The 23665-nt window shown below is 39.3% G+C and overlaps 2 protein-coding genes across 4 annotated transcripts; one reads left to right on the forward strand and one right to left on the reverse strand.

Annotated features, from left to right (window-relative positions):
- The first annotated feature begins 689 nt into the window (after nucleotides 1-689).
- TDO2 (tryptophan 2,3-dioxygenase) lies at nucleotides 690-12827 on the forward strand. The gene is made up of 12 exons (XM_075091001.1): nucleotides 690-800; nucleotides 1174-1279; nucleotides 2404-2494; nucleotides 2944-3014; nucleotides 4767-4894; nucleotides 6550-6736; nucleotides 8019-8126; nucleotides 9098-9209; nucleotides 9330-9387; nucleotides 9908-9987; nucleotides 10561-10651; nucleotides 11859-12827. Exons 1-12 carry the CDS (start codon nucleotides 772-774, stop codon nucleotides 12010-12012), a joined length of 1215 nt encoding a protein of 404 aa, XP_074947102.1. The 5' UTR covers nucleotides 690-771; the 3' UTR covers nucleotides 12013-12827.
- On the reverse strand, nucleotides 12732-23662 carry CTSO (cathepsin O). 3 transcript variants are annotated; one of them, XM_075091003.1, is made up of 8 exons: nucleotides 23227-23662; nucleotides 22152-22257; nucleotides 21158-21291; nucleotides 19763-19930; nucleotides 18115-18236; nucleotides 16956-17119; nucleotides 16405-16497; nucleotides 12732-14656 (listed from the first exon to the last, which is right to left on the reverse strand). In XM_075091003.1, the coding sequence occupies exons 1-8, from the start codon at nucleotides 23512-23514 to the stop codon at nucleotides 14622-14624; spliced, it is 1110 nt and encodes a 369-aa protein (XP_074947104.1). In that variant the 5' UTR covers nucleotides 23515-23662; the 3' UTR covers nucleotides 12732-14621. The 3 variants fall into 3 exon arrangements, with proteins under 3 accessions (XP_074947104.1, XP_074947103.1, XP_074947105.1); XM_075091002.1 differs by having other exon boundaries at nucleotides 16405-16493; nucleotides 16922-17119; XM_075091004.1 differs by lacking the exon at nucleotides 23227-23662 and adding an exon at nucleotides 22667-22803 and having other exon boundaries at nucleotides 16405-16493; nucleotides 16922-17119.
- Between the last annotated feature and the right edge of the window lie 3 nt (nucleotides 23663-23665).

Consider the following 23665-nt stretch of genomic DNA (forward strand, 5'->3'; position numbering starts at 1 on the left):
GTTACATGTTACTGCATTGTGTGTTAAGTTGATGATTAAGTAGAATTGAGTAACATTTGTCAATAAACGAGAGTGAAACTTTTGCGTGAGGAAATAAAATTAAGAAATTGTCATGAATTAAAGCTCTGGAAAAATAGCATGAGATGTACATGATTATTTTTGGTTCTTTTACTTCATATGTGTGTATTTTTTGAAAGTATGCGTATTACTTCAAATGTCTTACAAGCATTATTCAGTCTGCCATAGAAATACGTTCTCCTTCCCTTGTACCCCCCTTTCCTTTTCCATATGCTTCATTTTTTAAACTTAAAAGTATCTTGATATTTTGATACAAGGGCTGCAAGTTAAAAACCTACTTTAACAATTGCTGAATTTATTAAATATTGCCTTTTTCTCACCCACAGACCTCTCATTGACTTACACCAGTCTTCGCCTCCAAAGAAGCAATGGGCAGAAACCTTGTGGTAAAAAACACAAAAAGCATGTGCCATAGGACAAAGCAGGTACACCAGCCATTCCTGTTTTGACTGATTGAAAAAAAACCGACCCCCAAACTGGAGAGCCAACAACGCATGAACTTATTGACCTTTGTGCCGCGATAGTTTCTGTAATTATTGAATAGCGGGGATGGGCTGAGGACTAAGGAGGAGAATTTGGGGGTTGGCCTAGGCGGTGAGATAAGGTTACATATAAGGTGGCTGCAGTGGATTTGGGAACACTAACGGAGTATATTCCCTGGTGCACAGCTCAGCGAGTTTGGATCCTGGAACCATGAGCGGATGTCCCTTCGCAGGGAACCTGTGAGTCCCTTGTCCCTGTGTTTTGCTTCATAATGTCAGTTCAAATGATATAATGAAAATGTAAGGTATAAAAGCTCAGAGGGGAATTAATGATTCTCAACAAATAGATAGCTGTAGCTATTGCTAAAGGAAAAGAGATTGTACAAGGACTTGATCGAGCACTTGTTATTTGATGAACTAGATATAATGCTACCAGGCGTTACTGCGACAAGAGGTATTTCAGGTGTACTGTTTTTTCTCAAAAGCCTACTTTGGTGGTTTGGTTTCTCAAAACAAAGCATTGTTGGATTTGTAGATGCATCTGTTCGTTAAAAAGTAGGTATATTCATAGTTCTTTAATTAAATAGTTTATATATTTACTTAATTTTCTTAGATATAATTTTAACAAGCTATCTTTGGAAGATGAAAAAGATGACAAATCACAAGAAGGGATAAATAAAGCCAGCAAAGGTGGACTTGTCTATGGAGACTACCTACAAGTAAGTTTAAGGATTTCATGTTTACTGCCCGGGTTGCTAATAAGACTTGAGCTGGGACCTGTGACTGATGCTTCTCCCAGCAGTCAGCCAGTCACTAAGACAGGTGTCAAAGTGCCCTTCGTCTGCCTGAGCTTTTCACATGTAGTCACAGGCGCAGGTGCCTCTCTCAACTGGGATGGTGCGGGTGGACTCTGGGCTAGCTTCTCAAACTGCAAGGAAGCTGGATCTTTTGGGGATTTTGGTAGGGAATTATTTTTATCGGTAAACCTAAACTGTGAAGTGGTGCACTACAAAAGGCTGTCTTTGGTTGGACAATCACCACTTGGCAATTTCTTCATGTCAGGAGGCCACGTGCACCTATCCCGAACTATTGCATGAAAGCCCAGAATATTTGGCTGGAAAATATATTGCAGAAATCTAGGGTGTTGGATGATGACTGGGCAGGGGGGGACACAAAAAAATACCCAAACAAAAACTGCTATAACTAGAAGTAATTAAGAAATAAGTAAAAATGAAATGCCATAAGTAATAAAAGAATCCAGACTTTTTTCCTTTGGTGACAGCATAAACTGAAGTGAGTGGAATTATTCCGTGCTTGTGAACAGAAGATTGATTTGTTGACATACTATATGGAATCTTGCTAATATTTCTTTTAACACTATGATTGTTAATTTGATTCAGTAAAATTATTAGTAATGCCAGAGCTGAAATAACTAGTACAGCATCAAATCACAGCTCTTGTGCAGATGTTATTGCATGAGTGCACAGAATTTTACTATAGGAACTCCATTTTCATGGAACATGACAGTATAGATGTAAGATCTGGAAAACATGCTGGATATTTTGTTTTCTCTTTTTTTACATAATTAAAAATACCCTTAAAATAATTTTTCAGACTTTCTTGATTGAGGTACCTAAACATTCCATTTTAGGCAAGATTTTTTTTACATTACAAAGTAAAAGTGACACCTGGGACTATTTAGCCTAACTTCTCATATAACTGGCAATATGAGGCCTATAATTTTTTTTTATATTATCCTTAAATATTAGCTCTACAAGTAGGACTACCAAGGCTAATAGCAGAACTGAGAGCTTTACAGAATAGTCTTATCTTTATTTTTAAGCTGAACAAAATACTGAATGCTCAAGAACTTCAGAGTGAGAAGAAAGGAAACAAAATCCATGATGAACATCTTTTCATTGTGACGCATCAAGGTAAGTGGCTGGGAGTTCAGTGGTGGTTGACCGGCATATGTTTTGCAGGCACTGGCCTGATGGTATTTTCCTGTTACTGACAGGAAACATGTAGATGACCTAAAGGTTGTAAGCAGCTCTGGGGTTAGCTTTTACTGGAGTATCAGATCTAGATTTTCTCTTTCCCCTTTTTGTAATGAACGTTCTGTACATCAGATATCTGATGTGTAAAACATGCTTTAAAAAATCTGTAACACTCTTGACACTAGATTATTTCATGTAACAGTTTAAGTAAAGGACAGCATACTGTACACTGTAACAGGTAATTTGTTTGAATATCAACATCTTTTTATACACTGCAGCATAAATGTAGGCTACTCAAATCAAAATATGAGAGTTTTACTTCTTCAATGCTATGAAGAAAAAACAAAGTAATGTTGAAATTAATGCTAACAATGCCTTTCTTGTAGCTTATGAGCTTTGGTTTAAGCAGATTCTGTGGGAAATGGACTCTGTGCGGGCCATCTTTCAAAATGGCCATGTAAGTAAAAGTAAATATTAATTCTGGGAAAATGGAGCCCTCTCTTTCTCTTGCTGTCTGCCTTCCAGTCTGATATATTTGGGTTTCCTAAAGCAACATGTGCTCTTTTTTAAAAACAGCATTAAAAAAAAAGCCCAGTGAAATTTGGCTGAGTGGCTCGTATATTCTGATAGAACAGACATTTGATCTGCAAACTCTTATTTCCTCCTGAAGTCTGCCTTTTGCATCGATCACTCTCCAAGTCCAATTTAATTGGCCAAAAGGCTCTCATACTCTCCTATTAGTGCTGGATAACTGCAGAAACCTAACTTGGGAATATTCTACTGCAGAAACGGCATGCTCAGAGACAAAACAGAACCAGAGGGCTCACAGGTGTTTTTGTGTTGAAAAGTCACTTTTGCCTTTGTTCAGTCTTTTGAAGTCTACATACTATATCCTTCCGTCCAGTATCTGCTATACAAAAGGAAAACTCTTTTCCATAGTTGTGTATTACTAAATCCAGCAGAAAAGCAATAATCAAAATCACAGTGTACAATTTTATGAGAATTTCTGAAAATTACAAATGTAACAGGAATAGTTTGAAAATCTCTGAACATTTGTCCAAAGCTAATCATATCTCGTAATAATAGATAACAAAGGAAAGCTCGTGACCTGATCTTACATCCCCAGAAAAAGGCTGATGGCATGTAATTTGAGAAGGACCTTGAATAATGAGCATGTATATAGAAAGAAAATTTGAAACCAGACCAGACTGAAAGACAGAACCTTTTTATCATAATGTCCAATGAAAATGTTCTCTGTTGTCCTCCACATTCATAATTTTGTTGGCTTTTTAGTCGAACATTATATTAAATTATAACCGATCAAAACCAGTTCTTAAGCAGAATAATTTTTCTTTTTTTTTTTTTTTGAAAAAAAATGAAACTTTACTTATAATCAGAATTTGAAATGTCAATGTTAAGGTTAACTACGCAGCCAGGCAAATAAGGAAATGGTTATCATCTTTCATTTCTGTAGTTTGATATTATCTGGTTGCATGCCCAGGTCTTAGAGAGAAGTTCAATGCCATTGAAACTAATAGGAATTCTAGCAGACTCCTCTGCAGGCCAAGTGTTCAACTTAGCCAGAAGGGAGCTTCTGTGTTTTCCATTTAATATTTTCTATTTCCCACCAGCTGCAGTCTTCTCTGTTTTTCTCTGCTTGCTAATGCACATCTCTGAGGAGCATCTTTTTAGATGTGCTCTCCTGATGCACCCCTCAGATTTTTCTGCTTTTCAACTTTTGACACCTGCCTTATGAGTTGTTCCTTCACAATAATAGAAATGATTATAGAAGTGATTGTAATAGAAAGCATAATATAATTATCATATTATACCATGTATCATTGAAATCATATTGTAATAATTGGAAATGATCATGATATAAATTATTCTGGTTTAGAATTTAATTTCTCGAAGTGACTTCTGTTTCAGTCAAAAATGTAGAAAAGAAAAAAAAATTCTTATAAATTTGGCCTAGCTGTAATGTATCATCAGTCAGAGAAAAACAGATTTCAATCTTTGAAAATAATAGTTTCAGCTTTCAGTTAAAAACAGGGCTCTCTATTCAATAGGAGAGTCTGCTGCTATGGATTTCATGTGGAAAGGACTTGGGAACTATAGTGATGTACAGCAGTGAAAAGACCTGAAATAAATAGGTAGGATATAAAGAGAACACCATTCTGTCTGGCTGAGCTCTTTATTTTTCCTACAGGTAAGAGATGAGAGGAACATGCTGAAAGTTATTACTCGAATGAACAGAATTTCAATGATTCTGAAATTACTTGTGGAACAGTTCTCAGTTTTGGAAACTATGACTGCATTGGATTTCTTCGATTTCAGGTAAATACTTACTATACCTCTACAGTAATCCACAAGCTGGTAATTCCCATTCTTAGAACTGACTGTGAATTTTACATATGCCCTGGCTGCTTGTAGTACATGCATCATTCAGCAAGGTGAGATCATACCTTAGAGAGGCAACCACATTGTTAGAGTGCAAGGGTGAGTTAAGAAGTTGAGTGGAGTGTGAGTCCAGCACGCTCTGCGAAGAAGTACAAGTTAGGTGTTGATGTTTATGTGTGGTGCTGCTGAATGGTTTCAGAGTAAAAAGTTAAAACAATAGAAACAATAGAAATAACTCACGGTTCCGCCAACAATTTACTTGAAACTTACCACTGTGCAGCTCCAGCCATATTCCGTGGCAAATCACAGAAGTGCTTGGGTGAGAGAAATGCACTCTCTGTAAATTATCAGATAGATATTTCAGCTGCCTTGGTTTGCATACTGTTTCCTTGCTTCATGTTTTCAGTGGGTGTGTGTGCAGTGCTGGGGGCTTCCAGTGGCTGAAGGAAGCATTGCTGTCTCTTCTTTCTCCCCAGTAACTTCCGCTTCCCAGTCACTGCCCGGTGTATTGCTGGGCCCGTGGTTGGTAGCTCCTCTGCCTTCTTTGGGATCCCTTGGCTTGCCTCACTTCCTCCATGGCATTTCTATCTCTTCCCTCACTTCTGCTAGGTCTTTCCACTGCACACGTGCAACAGCCTCATCCCCTGTCTGCCTTCCTGTTCTTGTTCTGCTTGGGCCGCTGACCAGTCTGACTCGTGACCTCAGGGCCGTCCAGCACCCCACCCACTTCTGCACTGTTTTAGTACCCTCTCCTTTCTGTCTTTTAATGTCCCCTAACTAAAAAGTACAGGACGACGATTGTGCTTCTCTTAGAAGTTTGAAACATCTGTATCATCTAGCATTACACTAAAGCAGGGGAAATCCATGGGCTAATCATCTGGTTTGATTCATTCTTGCTTCGGCTTTTCAACAACATACTGTCATTTGATAAGCAAACGTGAGGTCAGATCAATGACCTGTTTCTGCCGAATCTTATATTTGCAGTTCACAGTGCATTATAATGATATAGCTATGTGGGATTTCAGATTACTTTTATTAACCGTATTTTTTTAGCATGGTCATACGATTTAACTCTGAAAGAATCCCATTAATGAATCTCTCAAAAGAAACCCACTAAATATTTTTCTGAACATTATTCTATTGTTTACATAGCAACTATTTTGTATAACAAGCATATTTAAAATGCATTCATTGGCACTTTAATGACGTGGAAATTTTTGTAATAGTTATTGGGGTAAAGCTGCTTATTCTGTCTGGAAAGGAAACGATATTCACTAGCATTTCCTCCTGCACATCACACATGCAAAGGTGCTATTTTAAAACACAGTACAAACAAGTGTGTGCATATATCTGTGCATGCACAAACAATATATAGCTAGACAATTAGAATATGTTATACATACATTGTAGTATAGCTTGTTTTTTTCTTTTCTAATTGCAGTCATATAAAAAATGCTCAGATATTTATTTGATATTCTTCAAATGTGAAATACGTATGTTTTTTATTTTGTTGAGAACCAGAGAACCCCATAATATCATATTGTAAGATAATATCGTGTATTTTTGTATCTTCTTTATGTCTGTTCCCAAAGATACTACCTAAGCCCAGCCTCAGGTTTTCAAAGCCTGCAGTTTCGCTTGCTAGAGAACAAGATTGGTGTTCCCCAAAGTCTGAGAGTTCCCTATAACAGAAGGCATTATCGTGACAACTTCAAGGGACAGGATTATGAACTGCTGCTTAAATCAGAGCAAGAACCAACACTGCTGCAACTTGTGGAGGTAACAATGCCTGTCTAAGACCTTGCTTCATTTTCCCCCATCTCCCATGAATGTCCTTCACTGGTGTCAGTGACAAATTCTTCTTCCTTGCATGCTGGCAATTTCCCAGTCAGTGGTGTTTTGGATTCTTACCAAATTTTGTATGAAAGAGAGTTAGTCATTAGTAAACTAAGTGATTTTTCACAGCATTTCCTCTTGTCTGAAAAGTCCGACTGTTAAACTAGTAAATTGCATCATGGAAGTATGAGCTGAGAATATAAACGTACTGTTTCATTCACGTTGCTTTTCATGACAATAAACCTTTTTTAGAAGAAATCTTTAGAAGTATTTTCACTGTTAGTGATGGCTATTGGAGAGGTTAAAAAAAGGGAAAAACGACAACCCAAAATGGAAAGGAGAAAGGATGTTTAACACATGCTTCATTACCATTTACCTTGATTTAATGACTTTGTCTCAAAGTTATGAATGACTTACAGTAATTTCTCTAACTCCCTTGTCATTTTCACAACCAAAATTAACATAACTTTCTAAAGAATAATGCAGTATAAACCTCAGTAAAAGCATCCACTCTTATTAGCGCTATCTGTTTATCTAATGACACCTGATACAGAATATACCAGTGTTCAGACTTTGTGCTCTTGTATCTTTCAGATGAGGAGCTAAATTAAGTGATCTCTAAGGGGAGTTTGACCATAAATATTCTTACTTTCCCCCCCCTCCTAATTTCATTCCCATTGTTAAAAGGAAATCAAAGAGAAAGCTTTGCTAACTGCCAAGTAGACTTGTGTCTTGTATTATCACATATTTTGGTGTAAGCTAATGACAGACTGCTTGATGAGCATTCAGCCTGTCTGACAGGATAAAAATTGATTGTACAAGCAGATGGTTCTGTATCTTCCTTCTGAGATTTATCTTTACGATTATCCTATATATGTGGAATCAGATTGTTTTCCTGTATCTACAAGGGCATTGGTTTTAAAGATACTCTTAGAATGAGACAGTTTTTTTCTTCCAACACTGGTCATTTAACTTGGAACCTGTCGGTGTGTTTGCACAGCACCATTATGCAGTTATAAATCTTCTATGTGGACATGCTTACTCCAGCAATAAGCATCTCTATGGGATATTAAACAAGAACAACTGTAGCAGTACAATTTATATTGCTATAACTTGTAATTCTAGGGTAATGTGCTTGAGTTATTAACGTTTGAACGTGTTATTATTATTACTACTACTACTACTACTACTATTACTATTATTATTCTTGTTTTTATAATTAAAGGCATGGCTGGAAAGAACTCCAGGGCTTGACGCAGAAGGATTTGATTTCTGGGGACAATTTGAAGTGAATGTTTTAAAAGGCCTAGAAGAGGAATTTGCCTTGGTGCAGGTATATGACGTACTCTTGATCTAGCTATAAGCAACAACAGCTGGCGAAATGACATCTTGACATAAATCTGACTTTTGGCCCAATCACAGTTTTTCGCTCACTTCATTTAACCTTCAGCAGCTTCGGTCTGCAAGAAGCAGAAAAATTTGCGAACTTTTTCCAGAAAATCTGAATAAGACATCTAAGGTGGTTTAAAATATGATACATGGATGATTTTGATTGCAAAAGGAAAGGGATAGTATCAGTGGAAGGGTTGAAATTGATTTTACTAAAAGTACAACTGCACCTTTAGTCAGCAATTGCGTCTACAGTTCAGAGTAAAACTCCACAAAGTTTGGGCCCGTGAGCTGTGAGTACAGAGTGTCGCTATAAACGGCCCATTTCTATTTAACATTATGTGGCAATTTGCTGATGTTTGATCACCTGAATTACACTGGCAAATAAACGCAAGAAAATCCCTGAATATTGTTAATACCTGTAGCTTTAAGGATATTTTTAATGTAAAAAACACCATAACATAAGAATTAATCAATTTCCTGAGAATATCTGTTCACAACTTTCTAAGTTACCTAAATTTTTTTAATTTACAATTTTCTTACCCATAGCTGTGCAAGGATGTCTTCCTTTTGCCTTGAAAAAAATAGTAAAATATTCAGACTTCAAAGAAATGAAGATTAAGTGGTTTTAAGGCCTCTAGACCTAAAGAAAACTGATGAGCTGCCAGTTTGTTTGAACATTCATTCATCTGAATTATGTTGACAGCTATTTAATTGTATATTTTGTGGTAATTGCATTTTTTAAAGGACAGTGACTCAGTGACTCATCTACCTTGTTTGAAAATACAGTTCTTACTTTCAAGATGTAAACTTACAGGGTATTTATGATGAAAATAGAAGTTACATCATGGGTCATTCAAGGGCTTAATTTTCCCTATTGAATTCTAAAACCTGTTTTTGTTTTAAATATCAAAGGCCAAACCAGAATCAGAAGAAAAAGATGACTTATTATCTGAATTCCAGAAACAGAAAGAGGTATTACTTTCGTTATTTGATGAAAAACGCCATGAACACCTGCTTAGTAAAGGTAGATTGTATTAATATATGTCAATATGCATTTTTATTTTTTATACATATGTATAATCACATAGTAGCATTCAATTTGCAGGACAATCAGTAACAAACTAAGGACACTTGTATTTTGCAGGAGAAAGACGACTGTCTTATAAAGCACTGAAGGGTGCCTTAATGATCTACTTCTACAGGTAATGTTAGAAGGTATATCTTTAATGTTTACTGGCAGGAGGAGAGGTGAAGGTTAAGGACAGAAGCAGAGGTTTGTTTAGGTTGGAGCAGGCCTTGGAAAGTAATCTAGTCAACCCTCCATGAAAACCCAGATTAGATCCAACTTGAAGGTCAGATTGGGCTGCTCATGGCTGTGTCCAGTTGAGTTATGAATATCTTCAAGGATGGAGATTACGCAGCCTCCCCAGGCAGCTGGTTCGTGTCTGACCAGGTGCTGCTTCTCAGATTAAAACTAGCAAATGCCTTGTTCAAACTGTTCTACAAAGTGTCCTAGAAAGATTTAGAATATTTTTCCAAGTATGAGGGGAAAGGCGCAGATCGAGACTTATGTGGCAGAAGCATTTGTTAGAATATCTACTGACATTTCAATGCCAGTTTAGGAAAAATACACATCGTTACTGTTATGCATTGGTGAAGCGATACTTCAGAAAATACTGCATGTCATAAGAGGTCTCACTGTCTTCTCTTTCACTTTCCAAGGGAGGAGCCTCGTTTTCAGGTTCCATTTCAGCTTCTTACCTCCCTGATGGATATCGACGTGCTCATGACCAAATGGAGATGTGAGTTTCACTTTTTGACTGACATTCCCCCTTTTAGATGGCATCAAACTGTTCTGTTTCACCGTGTTAGACAAGTTACACCCAGAGTTTTAGAATTGAGCTTCCGAGTTCATCCTTTAGGAATGACATTTTTTTTGTCTGTACTTTGGCCAAGAGGAAAGATGAGCAGCTGCTTCTGTGATCATTAGATACATAGGTATAGCTATCACTTCTGTGACATGCTTTAAGTTAGGGTAACAATTTTATTTAAGGGACTGGTATATATTTTCCAATGTCTGCCAGCTCTTCATACGCAAACATTCCCTCTGCTCCTTCCCTATGCAGGCATCCATAATTGAATGTGTTAGTTCTGTATTAACAGAGCATAACAATGTATGATGATCAGTGTACTCATTCTGTATTAACAATAATTTTATATTAATTGACTGATGAGTGGCATAATTAACTCCTGCATTGCTGAGGACCTAGTAGTTCTGTATCTCTGTAAAGATCTCTGTTATGACCTTTAATATTTCACTCTTTGGTTACATCTTAACACTGCACATATGCCACATCCTCATTTGTGTTACTTAGATAACCACGTCTGCATGGTGCACAGAATGATTGGCAGCAAGGCTGGCACTGGGGGCTCGTCAGGCTACCAGTATTTGCGCTCCACAGTGAGGTAAGAATAACGCGTTTCCCCCGTTGCCTGCAATGATGCAGTTCATAGACACTGTACTGCCAGGAGGCAGATTTCATTCAGGTGCTCACTGGACGCCAGAGGGCTGCCATTTCTCTTTGAGACCCTAGCATTTCCTCCTGGCTGTTGAACATTTACTTATCAGGTTGACATTTAAATTCCAAGCCTTTTGGGGCAAAAAGAACTCCTTTTGATCACTCATGGAAACTAGCATTTGTAATGCTTAGCCAAAGCATCTGGGCATTACTGTAACAGCAATAATATTAATCTTGCGTTGTTTAGTTTGCATGCAAGCTAGCCCAAGTTAATGAGGTGATATGGGCTGGAAGAGAGTCCTGCCTACGGTGCAGCTGGTGACGACTTCTTTCCTCCTTAGTATGACCTCTAATTGTATAACCTAAGGTGCTTCCACTTGGGATTCAATATATTCTTAAAGGCGATAGTAATTAATACTCCCAAACTGTGCAAGCAACAATCAGAAACATGTTTCCTTCTGCTGAAAAGGAATTTAAAAGGGATGGCCAGGGCCTGAGCACAGAACTCTCTGACTGCGTAGGACTTTTTTTTACACCAAATTTGAGGATTCAGCTAGTTAGACAATTCGAGCTTTTTAGCTGCAACTATGTCCTGACAGTCCTGAACCACGGTGTGTCAAAAAAGCATAAGGATATTTAAAATGCCTTCTTCTAAGAGGACCTCCCTTCAGGTTTGTCATCAAAGAGAAACCGTACGTAGGTGGCAGGTGTCACGTGCGGCTGCGGGCGATTCCCATCACAGCCATAGCAAAGGAGGGTGGAACAGAAAGCAGATGGTTAGACTAAATTCGAAGATTAAAGGTTCACTGTCTTTCAGCAAGCTGCCTCAATCTTCCTTAACCTCAGGTTAACATTCTTCCTAGAGAAATTCTAATTCATATCTACCATGAGAATGGATGTCTGGAGACTATGGACTACATACTCTACATTTTCAGAAGGAAGATGTGACTATAGCAACTGTATTTCCTTTTTAGATCTAATCTGCTATGCCCTAGAAACAGTTAGGATTGGATTCTTACTCTGGAATATTCAGGAGGAGGGTTAGTGCAGAAAACCTTATTAAATAAAGAGATGGAATGATTCCCAACGGTTTTGAAATTATGGCCTTCTGTGCTAATATAGCAGCATTAATTGTTCCCGATTGTCTTTTTCAGTGACAGATACAAGGTGTTTGTGGATTTGTTCAATCTTTCAACATTTCTAGTGCCAAGACACTGGATACCAAAGATGAACCCAACCATTCACAAATTCCTTTATACGGCAGAATACTGCGACAGCTCCTATTTTAGCAGCGACGACTCCGACTAGCCTGCCTTTGTAGTCTGGCTGCTGTAAAGAACATCAGGACTTTCACCTCAAGTGGTGCTACCCCTCAAATATAACAGCTGTTCTCACACAGTGTGGGTGTGTAAATATGTATTTATGTACAACAGCTATGTGAATAGTGTGATCGATTTATGGAAGAAATTTAATTGTTGGTAGGAAAACCAATCTGTATCGAGGTAGCCTATATTAAAACGATACCCCAATTCAACTCAGTGACCAATTTAACTCTTAGTTGGCTTCTTAAAACCTACACCTAAAGAGAGGGAGCAAATTATACAGAATTGTCATGATCATGCCTTATTTGTACATATTTTTGTATTTGTTCGTTTGGCTAACAGCTGCTAGAAATCTAAATTTTCTAGCTGAGGATGTAATTAGTCTCATCACCTTTGTAAGCTTCTGAGCTCTAGTGGAAATTCAAAAGGAATGTTGGGTTAAGAGTTTCAAAAGCTAGATATAAGAGAAAAATTAAGTCCTGAATCTATAGACACCCAAGCCTCTTGACTTTTACGTACATCAGGAATACTGTTATGACCTATGGGTTGTTACACATGAATGTAAACCCCTTCAGTAGAAATACTTACCATTAAGAATAGCAGATATAAATAAGTACTTACTTTGCATTTCAAATAAAGCAGTATTAAAGCTCTTCTTTAAGACTTCTTCTAAAGCAAGCATAAAGTTCAAGCAACACTATGACAGGCATTTGAAGTGGTTTTTATTCAAAATATCACTGAAATAAAGATAAAATTGATATGTAATAAAAGTAATGCAAATTTAGCTGTAGAATATTGATAGAGCTGTGTTGTCTTCTCATTAGATGGACTCTTGTCTTTTTAAGCGCTTCCCTTGGAAATACACATACGCTGTAGGCCCTAAGTTCTGCTGAGTTGCTCTGTATCTTAGCGCTTTAGGTACTGGTAGTACCACCTCAAAAACACCGGTGGAATGACTGTGTTTGTTACAGCAGTATCAACATTCCCCTTATCAATGCCAGTTAGAAACTCTGGCTATTGTTTTTCCAGTTACGAAAGTGCGCTGCTTGGTTTTTGCAAACTGCTAAGGGAAGGCCATACTACAGAAGGCCACAAGGCTACAGAAGACTTCCCCTTCTGTTAATCTCAAGTTTTCAGCCAGTAAATTCAGTAAGTAGCAGAACCTGAAAGAGTGAAATGCAGTACTTGGTCTCCCTTTCATTTGAAATATTAACACTTAGGATTAAAATGACAGTACTTACAATAGACAATTATGATTGCACTTGTCATAAAAAGATAATAACACACTGCTCTATTAACATGGTACAGTAATTGAGTGCAAAAATTACAGAACTGCTTCACTACTTTTCATGGTAGTGCTTCATAAAAGATAACAGCTAAAGCATTCGCGATGCAAGATTCAGAGCATTTTAGAATGGCCTGGTTGGTTGTGAATTCCAGTCAGGTTTGCCTGCAAGTGCAGTTTTATAGGTCGGCAAAGCTGGAACCACCTTTTGATTCACAGCAAGTCCCACCTATGAATTCAATTAATGTAGGGAAATTTAACATCGGCTATATTAGAGCATTCTGTAATCACTGACTTTCTAAACGTAGAAAATATATATATTAACAAACCCCACCCTCACAATTTTTTCTCTAATAAGTTTGTTTGCAACTGGCTTCACTGTCAGTTGTGAAGTAGAGAAGAGAGAAGGCCTGGAACTGACACAGCTCTCAAAGCACAGAAAGGCTGATTTGCAAACACATACATCCTGCCAGGACACACAGGATGTTAAACCACTAGAACTGTCTCTGTTTGTCTAAATACAGTTACTTCTTACTCTTCTATCCACCTAACAAATTATTCCAGAAGACTGATATTCCAGGCTCTTTCCAAAACACACTCACTGCTCTGAAATGCTCTGATGTTGTATTTATGCAATAAAGGTCTGAAGACCGAAACCGAAGGACTGCAGCACTTCAGAGAGAGCAGGTGCTCAGGAAACAACTTTGACTCTCCATTTGCCTCTTCTATTATTCTAGCCGTGGAGAAACAGTAGGATTTCACAAAAGGAGGAAGACAAAATATGTGTGTCTGTCAGAGGTGCTAGAAAAGCCAGGACAGGTATCAAAGCAAAAAGAGAGAATATTTTCTTCCAACTGCCCTTCTACCCTGCCCAATAAAAGCAGACCTAATCATGGTTCTTCTGACAATCAAAGCATTTAGATTATATTCTGTCATACTATTGAATATCTGATCCAAATTCCTTACAATTTTTCATCACTTCTTTCCTTGGAAGATTTTTTAATGGAGTAGTATTCGACACCTGCATAGAGTTCACATTCCCAGCTTCAGTCCATCTTTGTAACTTCTTTTTGCATACTCAGCAGTTGATTCCAAGTCTTCTTCTTCGACGAGAGATCTGATAGGCAACACACATTCCAAATAAAACCACTTAAAAAAATTCCAGCCAACCCATTCTTGTACTGCCTAAAAGCAGGAATTGCCCTCAGTCATTTCTTATTTCAGGAAATGTTGCTTTGAAGTAAATCTTCACATAAAGTGTGTGCCAAACTATTATCCAAATGATAGTTGTGGTCCTTGGCCAGTAAGTGTCAAACAAATACTGATGACACTGTGTCTGCTATACCTACAAATGAAACAAAACATTTTTAAAAATAAATACTGGAAGTGGAGACTTGCTAGAAATAAGTTCCCAGAATTCCCTTTCATATAATGCCCTCTGCTCCATGCGTGACAGTAGGTGAGCTGCTGGGATTGGATGGGAAGGGAGTCAGCTGCAACCCTTTTATTTCGTCATTGCCTGACACGAGTTCTAGCTGTGCTCTACACTCCTCCCTCCTCTGCTTTTATGTTTGAAACTTTAGATCCTTTTTGAGGCTTCAGCATTGGTCCAATTGGGGTGCTGAAAAGCAATCTAAACCTTGATATTGCATTCCCTTTTAAACATATTCATTAGCAACAGATAAACAATCTATGTAGCTTTGAAAGCTCACCAAGAGACTAGAGATCACAAGTCCCATTAAAAGACACGTTTTTGAACAATCGTACACACACAAACACAGAGCAAACTAGGCTTTTGTTCATGCTCAGTTCTTTTTGCATTGTTGCACTCCTTCCAGCACTAAAAGCAAAGTCTGACAACAGCCTGTGAAGGTATCAAAGGATAACGGCTCTTACACCCTCAAAAGTGGTGTCAGAGCACCTCTAAATCAGAAGAAAACATCTGTAGGGCAAACAGAAAAACTACTGGCTTCTGCTGGATTGTTCTTGTGTGACACACTAAAGAAAATGAGAAAGATCCTGCTTTTTGAGAGAATGGATTTTGAAAATAACACAGCTGTTCTTCCTGGCCACTTCTACAACCGACTTGCTGTACTTACCACTACTGCTAAATTTCTCTTTCCAAATAGTTTGTTTACACAACAACTATAAGAACAAGACTAGATGATCCCTGAGGTCCCTTCCAACCTGTGATTCTGTGATTCTGTGAACATGGAAAAGCTACGACAGGACACATTGCCCTGATCTTTACCGGGTGCAGGCAAATTGAATATTATCTATTCTTATTTGCAGGTGATTTACATCTAGCACCTTTTACAATGAGTGTTAGAGCTCCTGTGAAACACACATGGAAGGAAGAGCCAACAGAAGACCTACAGTGTTAATCTAACAGACAAAAATTCAATGGACACACAAGACTCAGTATCTAGTAGTCCAGTCCCAGCAATTTGGCTCAGCAATCTTTGCTGGTAAACAGGAGCTTCACCTGCCTTACCTCCATATTGAGCAACTCGGAGGAATCTGGGTATTTAACACTACAAACCCCCCTCAAACACCAAGAAAAATCTCATGCAAATGGTAAAAGGGCAGGAGATGGAGCTAGCAATAGAAGTATATACCTCTGTCCTACCAGAAAAGCCACAAGCAGCGTACCCAATTCCCAAGCACAGGCAGATCCACATTCCATATCCGTTTGCTAAACTGAGCCCAGAGATAACTGCCTCCACCAGACAAGGACAGCAGCTGTTTTACCTACACCGAGTATAGTGATGGCACTAACCTAGAACCATGGTACATGACTGTATACTTTACAATGCCATTACCTCTACATGGTAAGGCACAACAGCACTTTATTTGTTATGCCTTATATACCTTTACCTTTGCATGGTGTTTTTCAATCATTCAGCTATATGGCATGGTTGAACTAGCAACCACTTTATTTATCTTTCCACCTGGACTCATCGAATCTCTTTTAAAACATAGCAATGATTTCTACTTCCTCTCTGAGGATCCCATTATCTTGCTTTACTCACCTGGAAAGACACATCCCAGCATGTGGCCTTTATCACTTTAATTATTTTGTGTCAGACTTACCACAGACATTGCCGCCTATCTTAACACGAACGTAGCCATCTATTCCCCATGTAGACCCCCAAGAGTTCTGTACAATCCAGTAAGGGATACTACCTGGAAGAGACATTTTAGTAATTAAGAGACAACATGAGATGTGGGAAGCATAAAAACCTGACACCCTACAGAATTAATTACTGGTTTAGTATCTCATGGTTTATGATGGTTTGATGATATAGTACTGTGAAACCTACTTCTGTTCACAGAGGACAGAGCCAATAGTCCATTGTTGAAGAGACTGGATATACTCTCTGCTGACATAAAGACATGTGTTGCCGTGCTTGTGACTTTACAAGGACATGAAGTCCCACAGAACTGAAGAGGCACAGACAAGAGTAGTATTCCTCCTGGGAACAGACTTGTGCTTCCAGAACGGATGTGACACCAAACCAAATGGCTCTCAAGAGAACACCCAATTCTGGATTTCAGTCACCTGCCCCACAGGAGGCAAGTTGCAAGTAGGAGAAAAAAAACATAAAACCTACTGGGTTGAAGTTCAGTTGATGGAAACACACCTGTTCTGTCAAAACCAGTGATTAGAACAGCGTGATTTGCTCTTCCGCTGGAGCAGTGGTACTGTATGATCCCACCAAGATAATCCTGCCAGCTAACCGCATCTACTGTTACAGCCAAAGGGCCCCGGTTAACAAGCATCCGCATCATTTCTTCTTCCTGACCGCTGTGAAAGAAGCGAGTGATAATGCCGAGTGACTTAAGTTAGCACACTAAAGTGATGTGAGAGGTGGTAATCTACTTGTTAAGTACAATTTAAAAATAAAATAATTTAGCTGTTTCCTATGAGCTCTACACACCACATAACATACATCAATAAATCTGTATTTCATATACTACAACGCAATAATACAAATATAGGGCACACGGACTATGGGAAAGGTGCAGATCCAAAGATATGATGCTAGTAAAAAGAAGCAAGTTTCTGGGTCAAGTCAGTGGCCAATGGTGAGTGCTGTGTACCTTTTATAGATCGCTGCATGGTATGTGCAATAACTAAATTTGGCAAATACAGACGGGCAAAGCTATAATTGATTCTAGTTAATTCTGTCTGGCAGTAATTCAACTCCTAGTCAAAACTGTATTTATTGTCTTGAAGTTCAGTATGCAGCTGCACTGTACTGATAAAAAGTAGAAACGAACTTTCTTGGTACAGAAACCTAAAAAACTACCAGTTGGCTTTACAAAATTCAGTTGACAACACTGTTTGCTAAGTCATGGACTGGAGGAGGGTGCGGGTGGTTATGTAAATGGGTCAATACTGAGGTAACTGAATACTTTGTAAATTTTTCAACAAATTCCAATTATTATTGGTAGGATTTACCATTTCTGATACTTAAGCAATGTAATATTCACTTAGGATACGTTTAAAACGGTAACTGACTCAGTTTAAACACAGCCAACCGAAAAGACCTAATTACAAGACACTGACTTAAGCTTTCTAATTCGAACAAGCTTAGTGACGGTAGGGTTGAATGGACTCATTGTGGCAAGCCATAACCCTCAAAAATGTTACGTATTAATGTAGTACCGAGCTACAGAACTGATGCAATCAACCTGGTAACCTTTGGCTGGTCGATGCACTATTGGCTCGAGCTTACTCCACAGTTAGTGAACACAGAAGGAAAAGTAAAGCAAATAAAAAGAATCAATAGTAGCTACCTGAAGTCATATGCAGCAAATCCTGTTATTGAAACTCCAAAATCTGAGCTACGAAAGTAATGGCACAGTCCTGTCTGGGCTTTAAAAGCATATTCTGAATCTCTCACAAGTTTTACTTTTGTCTGCAAGAAGATAAGTGAATAAGCATTTAATGCATCTAACTCTTAACACCATGCAAATCAAAACAGACATTGAAAACGGCCACAGAACTCACTCACAATTCAGTATGTTCATGGTGAGATTGGAATTAAGAATGTCATGTTGGGAAATAAGATATTTCCTATCTCTAGTTCCCCTGTTGGCAGAGAAAGCTTCAGAAGGGATTAAGAAGTGTGTAAATAATGAACAAAATTTAAGAGGTATCTCTGGTTTAAACTAGCCTCATGAGGAATCTCATCAGTTTCAAGATGGAGACTATGCACTCATTTAATGAATGACCATTCATTCTCTTCAAATCACATCACCACGCAAAATTATCCTCTCCTTGGGACAGTTCAAGAACATCAATATCCCAAGAACAGTTCTGTAAAATATAGAAATTAAGTCCAGTTCTGCTATTAGAATCAAATCCTCATGCCAGTATATAATGTATTATACCGGCTACCAGTTTTTGAAGTCCAGCTACAAAAGTATTGCATCAACCTTTTGTACTTTTCTTGTCTTCTGCAATACAGCATGTTTATGACAATTGTCTTCACCAGTCTAATGCATCTGTAGTCTCTCTGCTGCCAAGCAAGATGGAATTTTGCTTCAGAGGAATCCAGATGAATATCCTCTGTCTTTCTTGAAATGCAAACTTAAACAAGTTTTCTAGACTCTCATTACCTGGGGTTATATGAATCTTCAGGGGTAGAATTACCCTTAAAAAATACAATCCGCACTTTTTTAAAACTTCAAAAGAATAAGAGATTCTTTTTACATTCCTATAACTTGATCTGTTGTGCTAGAAAACACTTTATTTCAAAGATATTAAAATGTTTCTGCTTACATATACTATTAACACACATTTTGCATTTTTCATGAATGAAAATGCGTTAGCTATGACAGAAGTAGAACTTCTTTTTGAAACTAGGCCTGCCTTTTAGTTGTTTTGGGTTGCAAGTTAAACAAAGGTGATCACAGTCAATTCTATCCTGAGGTTCTCCACACTCCTGCATTTTAGTGTTTGCAACAGAAACCACAGAAATTTGACAGCAGAAAATATCAGCATTCCTCCTCTCCTCCAGATGCTGGTGCCGAAACTGGAGACTCAAATCCACAAAATGACACACGGATAAATGGCTCCTTCTACATGGGTACTGTATGCCTGCAGTTATAACTGATTTAAGTGGAAATACTGTAGCTTTCAAGAAACAGTATTTTAGCCCTTGTGGGTTGATTTGCTACATTCACAAGAATATATATAGACTATAAAATTCCAATCAAGTTTCAATTCTGCTTCAATAAACTCTCGATTCTAGACTAAATAAATATGCATACGTATATACACACACACATGTATATGCATATACACACACACCTACACACATACGGAAAAAAAAAAGTCCAATGAGCTGTATACTCCACCTTCCCCATCACATTTCCCAGTAAAAAAGAATGATAATATGAAAGCTAAGGAAAGGTCCTAGGTTTATGAAAAGTTTCAAACCTGGTTCAGCCAGCTCAAAGCACTAACAGTGGATCCCCCGCTGCAGCCGTAATTATTGTATGAACAGTCAATAACCTGCTGTACGCTGAGTTCCTCCAGGTTATTTCCTTTAATTGCATAGGCAGACTCTATACCACCCACAATGCTGAAAGCCCAGCAGCCTCCACACTGGTACAAGGAGAGGGGAAATGGGAGAAAGAAAAAGTCAGCTTTGTTTTTGAAGCCTGATATGAAAAGAAAAAAAGTCAAAAGGGTCTTCTAATACCCTTCACTTACTACTTCATCCTTGAATTTAATTTTAAGACAATAATAAAGAAATCTAATCAGCCATTTAAAACACTGAACTGGTTTTTCCCCTGTACTGCTCTCTGAAAGCTAGGAATGCATTATGGATGTCTTATTTTAAGGATTCCTGCATTGTGGTTGTCTTGTTTTAAGGGTTCCTTCCCGATTCATTTTTACTCTTTAAGATAGTGCTGAGGATGCTTTTTACTGTGAGATATCTATCTAAGGAAGGATTGGGGCTCAGGGTGAAATTGTTTTTTAATCACATTACTTAGTAAGTTTTTCAGAAGGATGCAGTTCAGGAGATACTCTACAACTTTCTAGTCTGAAGAATTTTATAGATATATATTAGATTACAGTTTAAGAAACAGTAAACTGAAATCAAACATAATAGAAAAAAATCTTAGAAATAGAAAAAATCTTAGAAAAAACCCTGCAGTTCTAGGCTCTTTAAACTGTGGCATTTAAAATAGGAAGCAAAATTTATTCCAAGGCAAGGTCCAGGTTACTCTATGTGAAACACAGAAAGGAAAGACATTGGAGATTTAACAGCTTATTTGTTTCTTACCAGAGACCCTAATAACTTTGGGATAAACTGTAATCATGTCGGGTCTGGTTATCTTCCTATCATGAATGCATCCTGAAGTGTTTCATGGTAAAGACATGGGTGTTGAACAGCCAAGGGCATTCAATCATGAGAGAAAACAACAGCAAAGAATCTATACCCACCCAGGTGAAATGGAGGGATGAGGTCAGATACTGAACGTACCTCAGTCTCTTCAGAAAAATACAAAATATACATGGTGCAAAATATATACGGTGCAAAATATATGCAGATTTAATTAATTAGATCAAAAATGTATTACACACTGTTTACAATGGCACAATGTCGAAATGCACAACTTCTACATGTCACGCTTTTGAGTCTAAGTCCACTTTGCATGAAATGCCATGTGGCTCTGTTCAATGGCCATACTTGTGCCAGCGCTCCAAGGAGCCTCGAGGCAATGCTGGTCCCTTCCAAAACCTTCACTGTGCTCTACGACGTACCTGCTGCAACTGTCCCTGAGCAGTGCTTGAGAACCAGGAAAGGAAAGCACCAGGACTTACTGTTTGCTGATTTCTCACTTCTGCAATGACTTTCTTGTCCCTCCAGTCAAACTTCTTTGGCAAAGGTTTTTCCTTTCCCTTTGGCACTTTTACATATCTGGGAAGTTTGTGAGGTATGCTTCTTAAGTAAATAGCTAAACACAGAATACAAACATCTATAAATCTACTAACTTAAAAAAAAACCCACAAACAATTGTTTTACTAGAAGCCACAAATGCAACAACTTTGTTCTGTAGTTACTATCATGAGATTACATCTCATTCTCAAATCCACAGAAAGTCCATGTATTTTAAAATTATCAATATACACTAGAATGAATGTAAATATTCCTACAGTTCTAGACACAACAGAAATACTCCATGTAGGTAATGTGGATTTACTAAAGGTGATCCATAACCACTCCATAAAACAAGTTTTGTTTGAAAATTTTCACAACATTTTAAAAAATTAAAAGAGGTGTGAAATCCCCCAACGAACAGAACATTTAACAGCAGATTTGAACTGCCAGAAGGGAAGATTAGGTTAGGTATGAGGCAAATTTTCTTAGTTAAAAAAATTAAGTGTGTCATATTGCTCCTGAAAGTCATAGCTGTCATTTGCAGCTGTGGACCTCCAAGCATTGTTTGGATTGTAGTCAATTTTGTTTTGGGGTAGGGAATAGGAACTTAAGAGTACTTGAGAACTTTGTGTATTTTCCAATTTTACAGCTGTTGCAACTGAAGAAGGCCCAGTGAGAAGAAAGAAGGAAAGAAGGAAAAAAGGAACAGTCTGTATACTAATTCATATGCAGGCTCTGGGCAATTCAACTTTGCAAGACTAGAGAAACGTGAAGAGGATTGCTGTATCCTTCAGAAGTACTTACAGTTTGGTACCAGACATGGTAAACTAGCTGACTATCAGCACAGGAAGAATCTGTAAATGTGAAAGACACAAGGTTCTGGGAAAGAATAAGAAAAGTAACAGAAAAGGCATTAGCAGCAGCCAGGAAATGTACCTTTGAACTCTTCAGGAAACAGGTGAGAAAACTGATTTATTCCATAGAAAGCAGTCATATTATCTTTTGATGATGAATTCAGTAAGATAATTCTTTTAGCACTTTCCTGAAGGAAAAAAAAAAATATTGTGGACATTATTAAGCTAGCAGTAGTGACAAAACTGTAAGAGCAGGAAAAGAAAAGGTTAGCAACAGCAAACATAAACTTAGATAACAAGACAGCTGTTCACCTCAGATTCGTCGTGGATTCCTATCAAACCAATATGAAAGCCATTAGACTAATTTCAACTCCATTTGTTAAGTGCATAGAGGGTAAAAACTGATACGAAACAGACAAAACAGGCAAGCTGAGAACAAATTGTGTCAAACTCAACAGATGCCCTTTGACAGCACAACAAACCTTGTGGACCAGAGATATCTAAAAATGTCTTCAGATAAGAGTTAACCCTGTCTCGCTTTATGTCTTTATAAAGCAAAAGAACAGTATAAGGGTTTAAATACATTGAAATCCCTACCCTTTGAATTATCAGGAGTTGTAGATCTATGAAAAACATGTTTTTGACCGACGAAAAGCAAGACAATCTGACACCCAACTCCTTCTACTGACACAGTTCAACGTGAAGTATAAAAAATTTAATGCCCCCGGCAGAAAGCAGGGGCCCCGCCCGGCTGCCCCATTCCCCCGGGAGCTGCCGAGACCTGAGGTACGGCGCGCCGAGGCCCGCCTCGCCGCGCGGGTCGGAGCCTCCCCGGGCCGAGGCTGACACCTGGCGTCAGAAACGGGGAAGGGGAGAAAAGCCGCGACAACCCAACCTCTGCAAACTGAGGGGAAGCCGAGCAGGCAGGGTGGGGGAAAGCACACCAGCGAAGGATGCCGGAGCGGGCCTCGGTACTCCGGGGCTGAAAAGCTCCGCCGTCCCACCTTCCTCCACCTCTCGCCCCCCGGCCGCCCGGCTAGCAGCGGCAGAGCGGCGCGCCGTCAGCCCTCCTCCGGCGGAGCCCGCAGTCAGCGCGGCGGCAGCAGGCCCGCTGTGTAGCGCGGGTCGCCAGTGTAAGTGCGGGCAGGGACACCTACCCGGAGAGCCGCCGCCGCCTCTTCTTTCTGCCGGCCGCCTCCGTCCCACGGCCGGCGGCCCGGACCGCCGCCGCCCTCCGCCCCAAGCCAGGTGCCCGCAGGCCCCACGAGGGCGGCGCTGCCTGCCCGCAGCAGGCAGCAGAGAAGCACCAGCACCCCCATCGACCGTCCGGGGCGAGTGCCGGGCCGCGCCATGCCGCGCCGGGCAGCGGGCCCCGTCCTCTGGCGGGTCCCCCCCCGCCGCCGCCGCCCCTCCCCTGGCCGCCATGTCATAGCGGGGTGGCGCATAGGGGCGCACACCCAACCCCACGGGGCTTGTTTTCGTGGGGGAGAGGGCGCTGAAGCCTCCCTGCTTTCCAGCCTCTACCAGGAGGCAGCCCTCCGCGTCCGCATCCGGCGGGCCTAGGGGCAGGCGGGCGCGGGGGTCCGGCACCCCGCT

The sequence above is a fragment of the Phalacrocorax aristotelis genome, chromosome 4 (assembly GCF_949628215.1).
Source record: "Phalacrocorax aristotelis chromosome 4, bGulAri2.1, whole genome shotgun sequence".
Classification (NCBI taxonomy): Eukaryota; Metazoa; Chordata; class Aves; order Suliformes; family Phalacrocoracidae; genus Phalacrocorax; species Phalacrocorax aristotelis.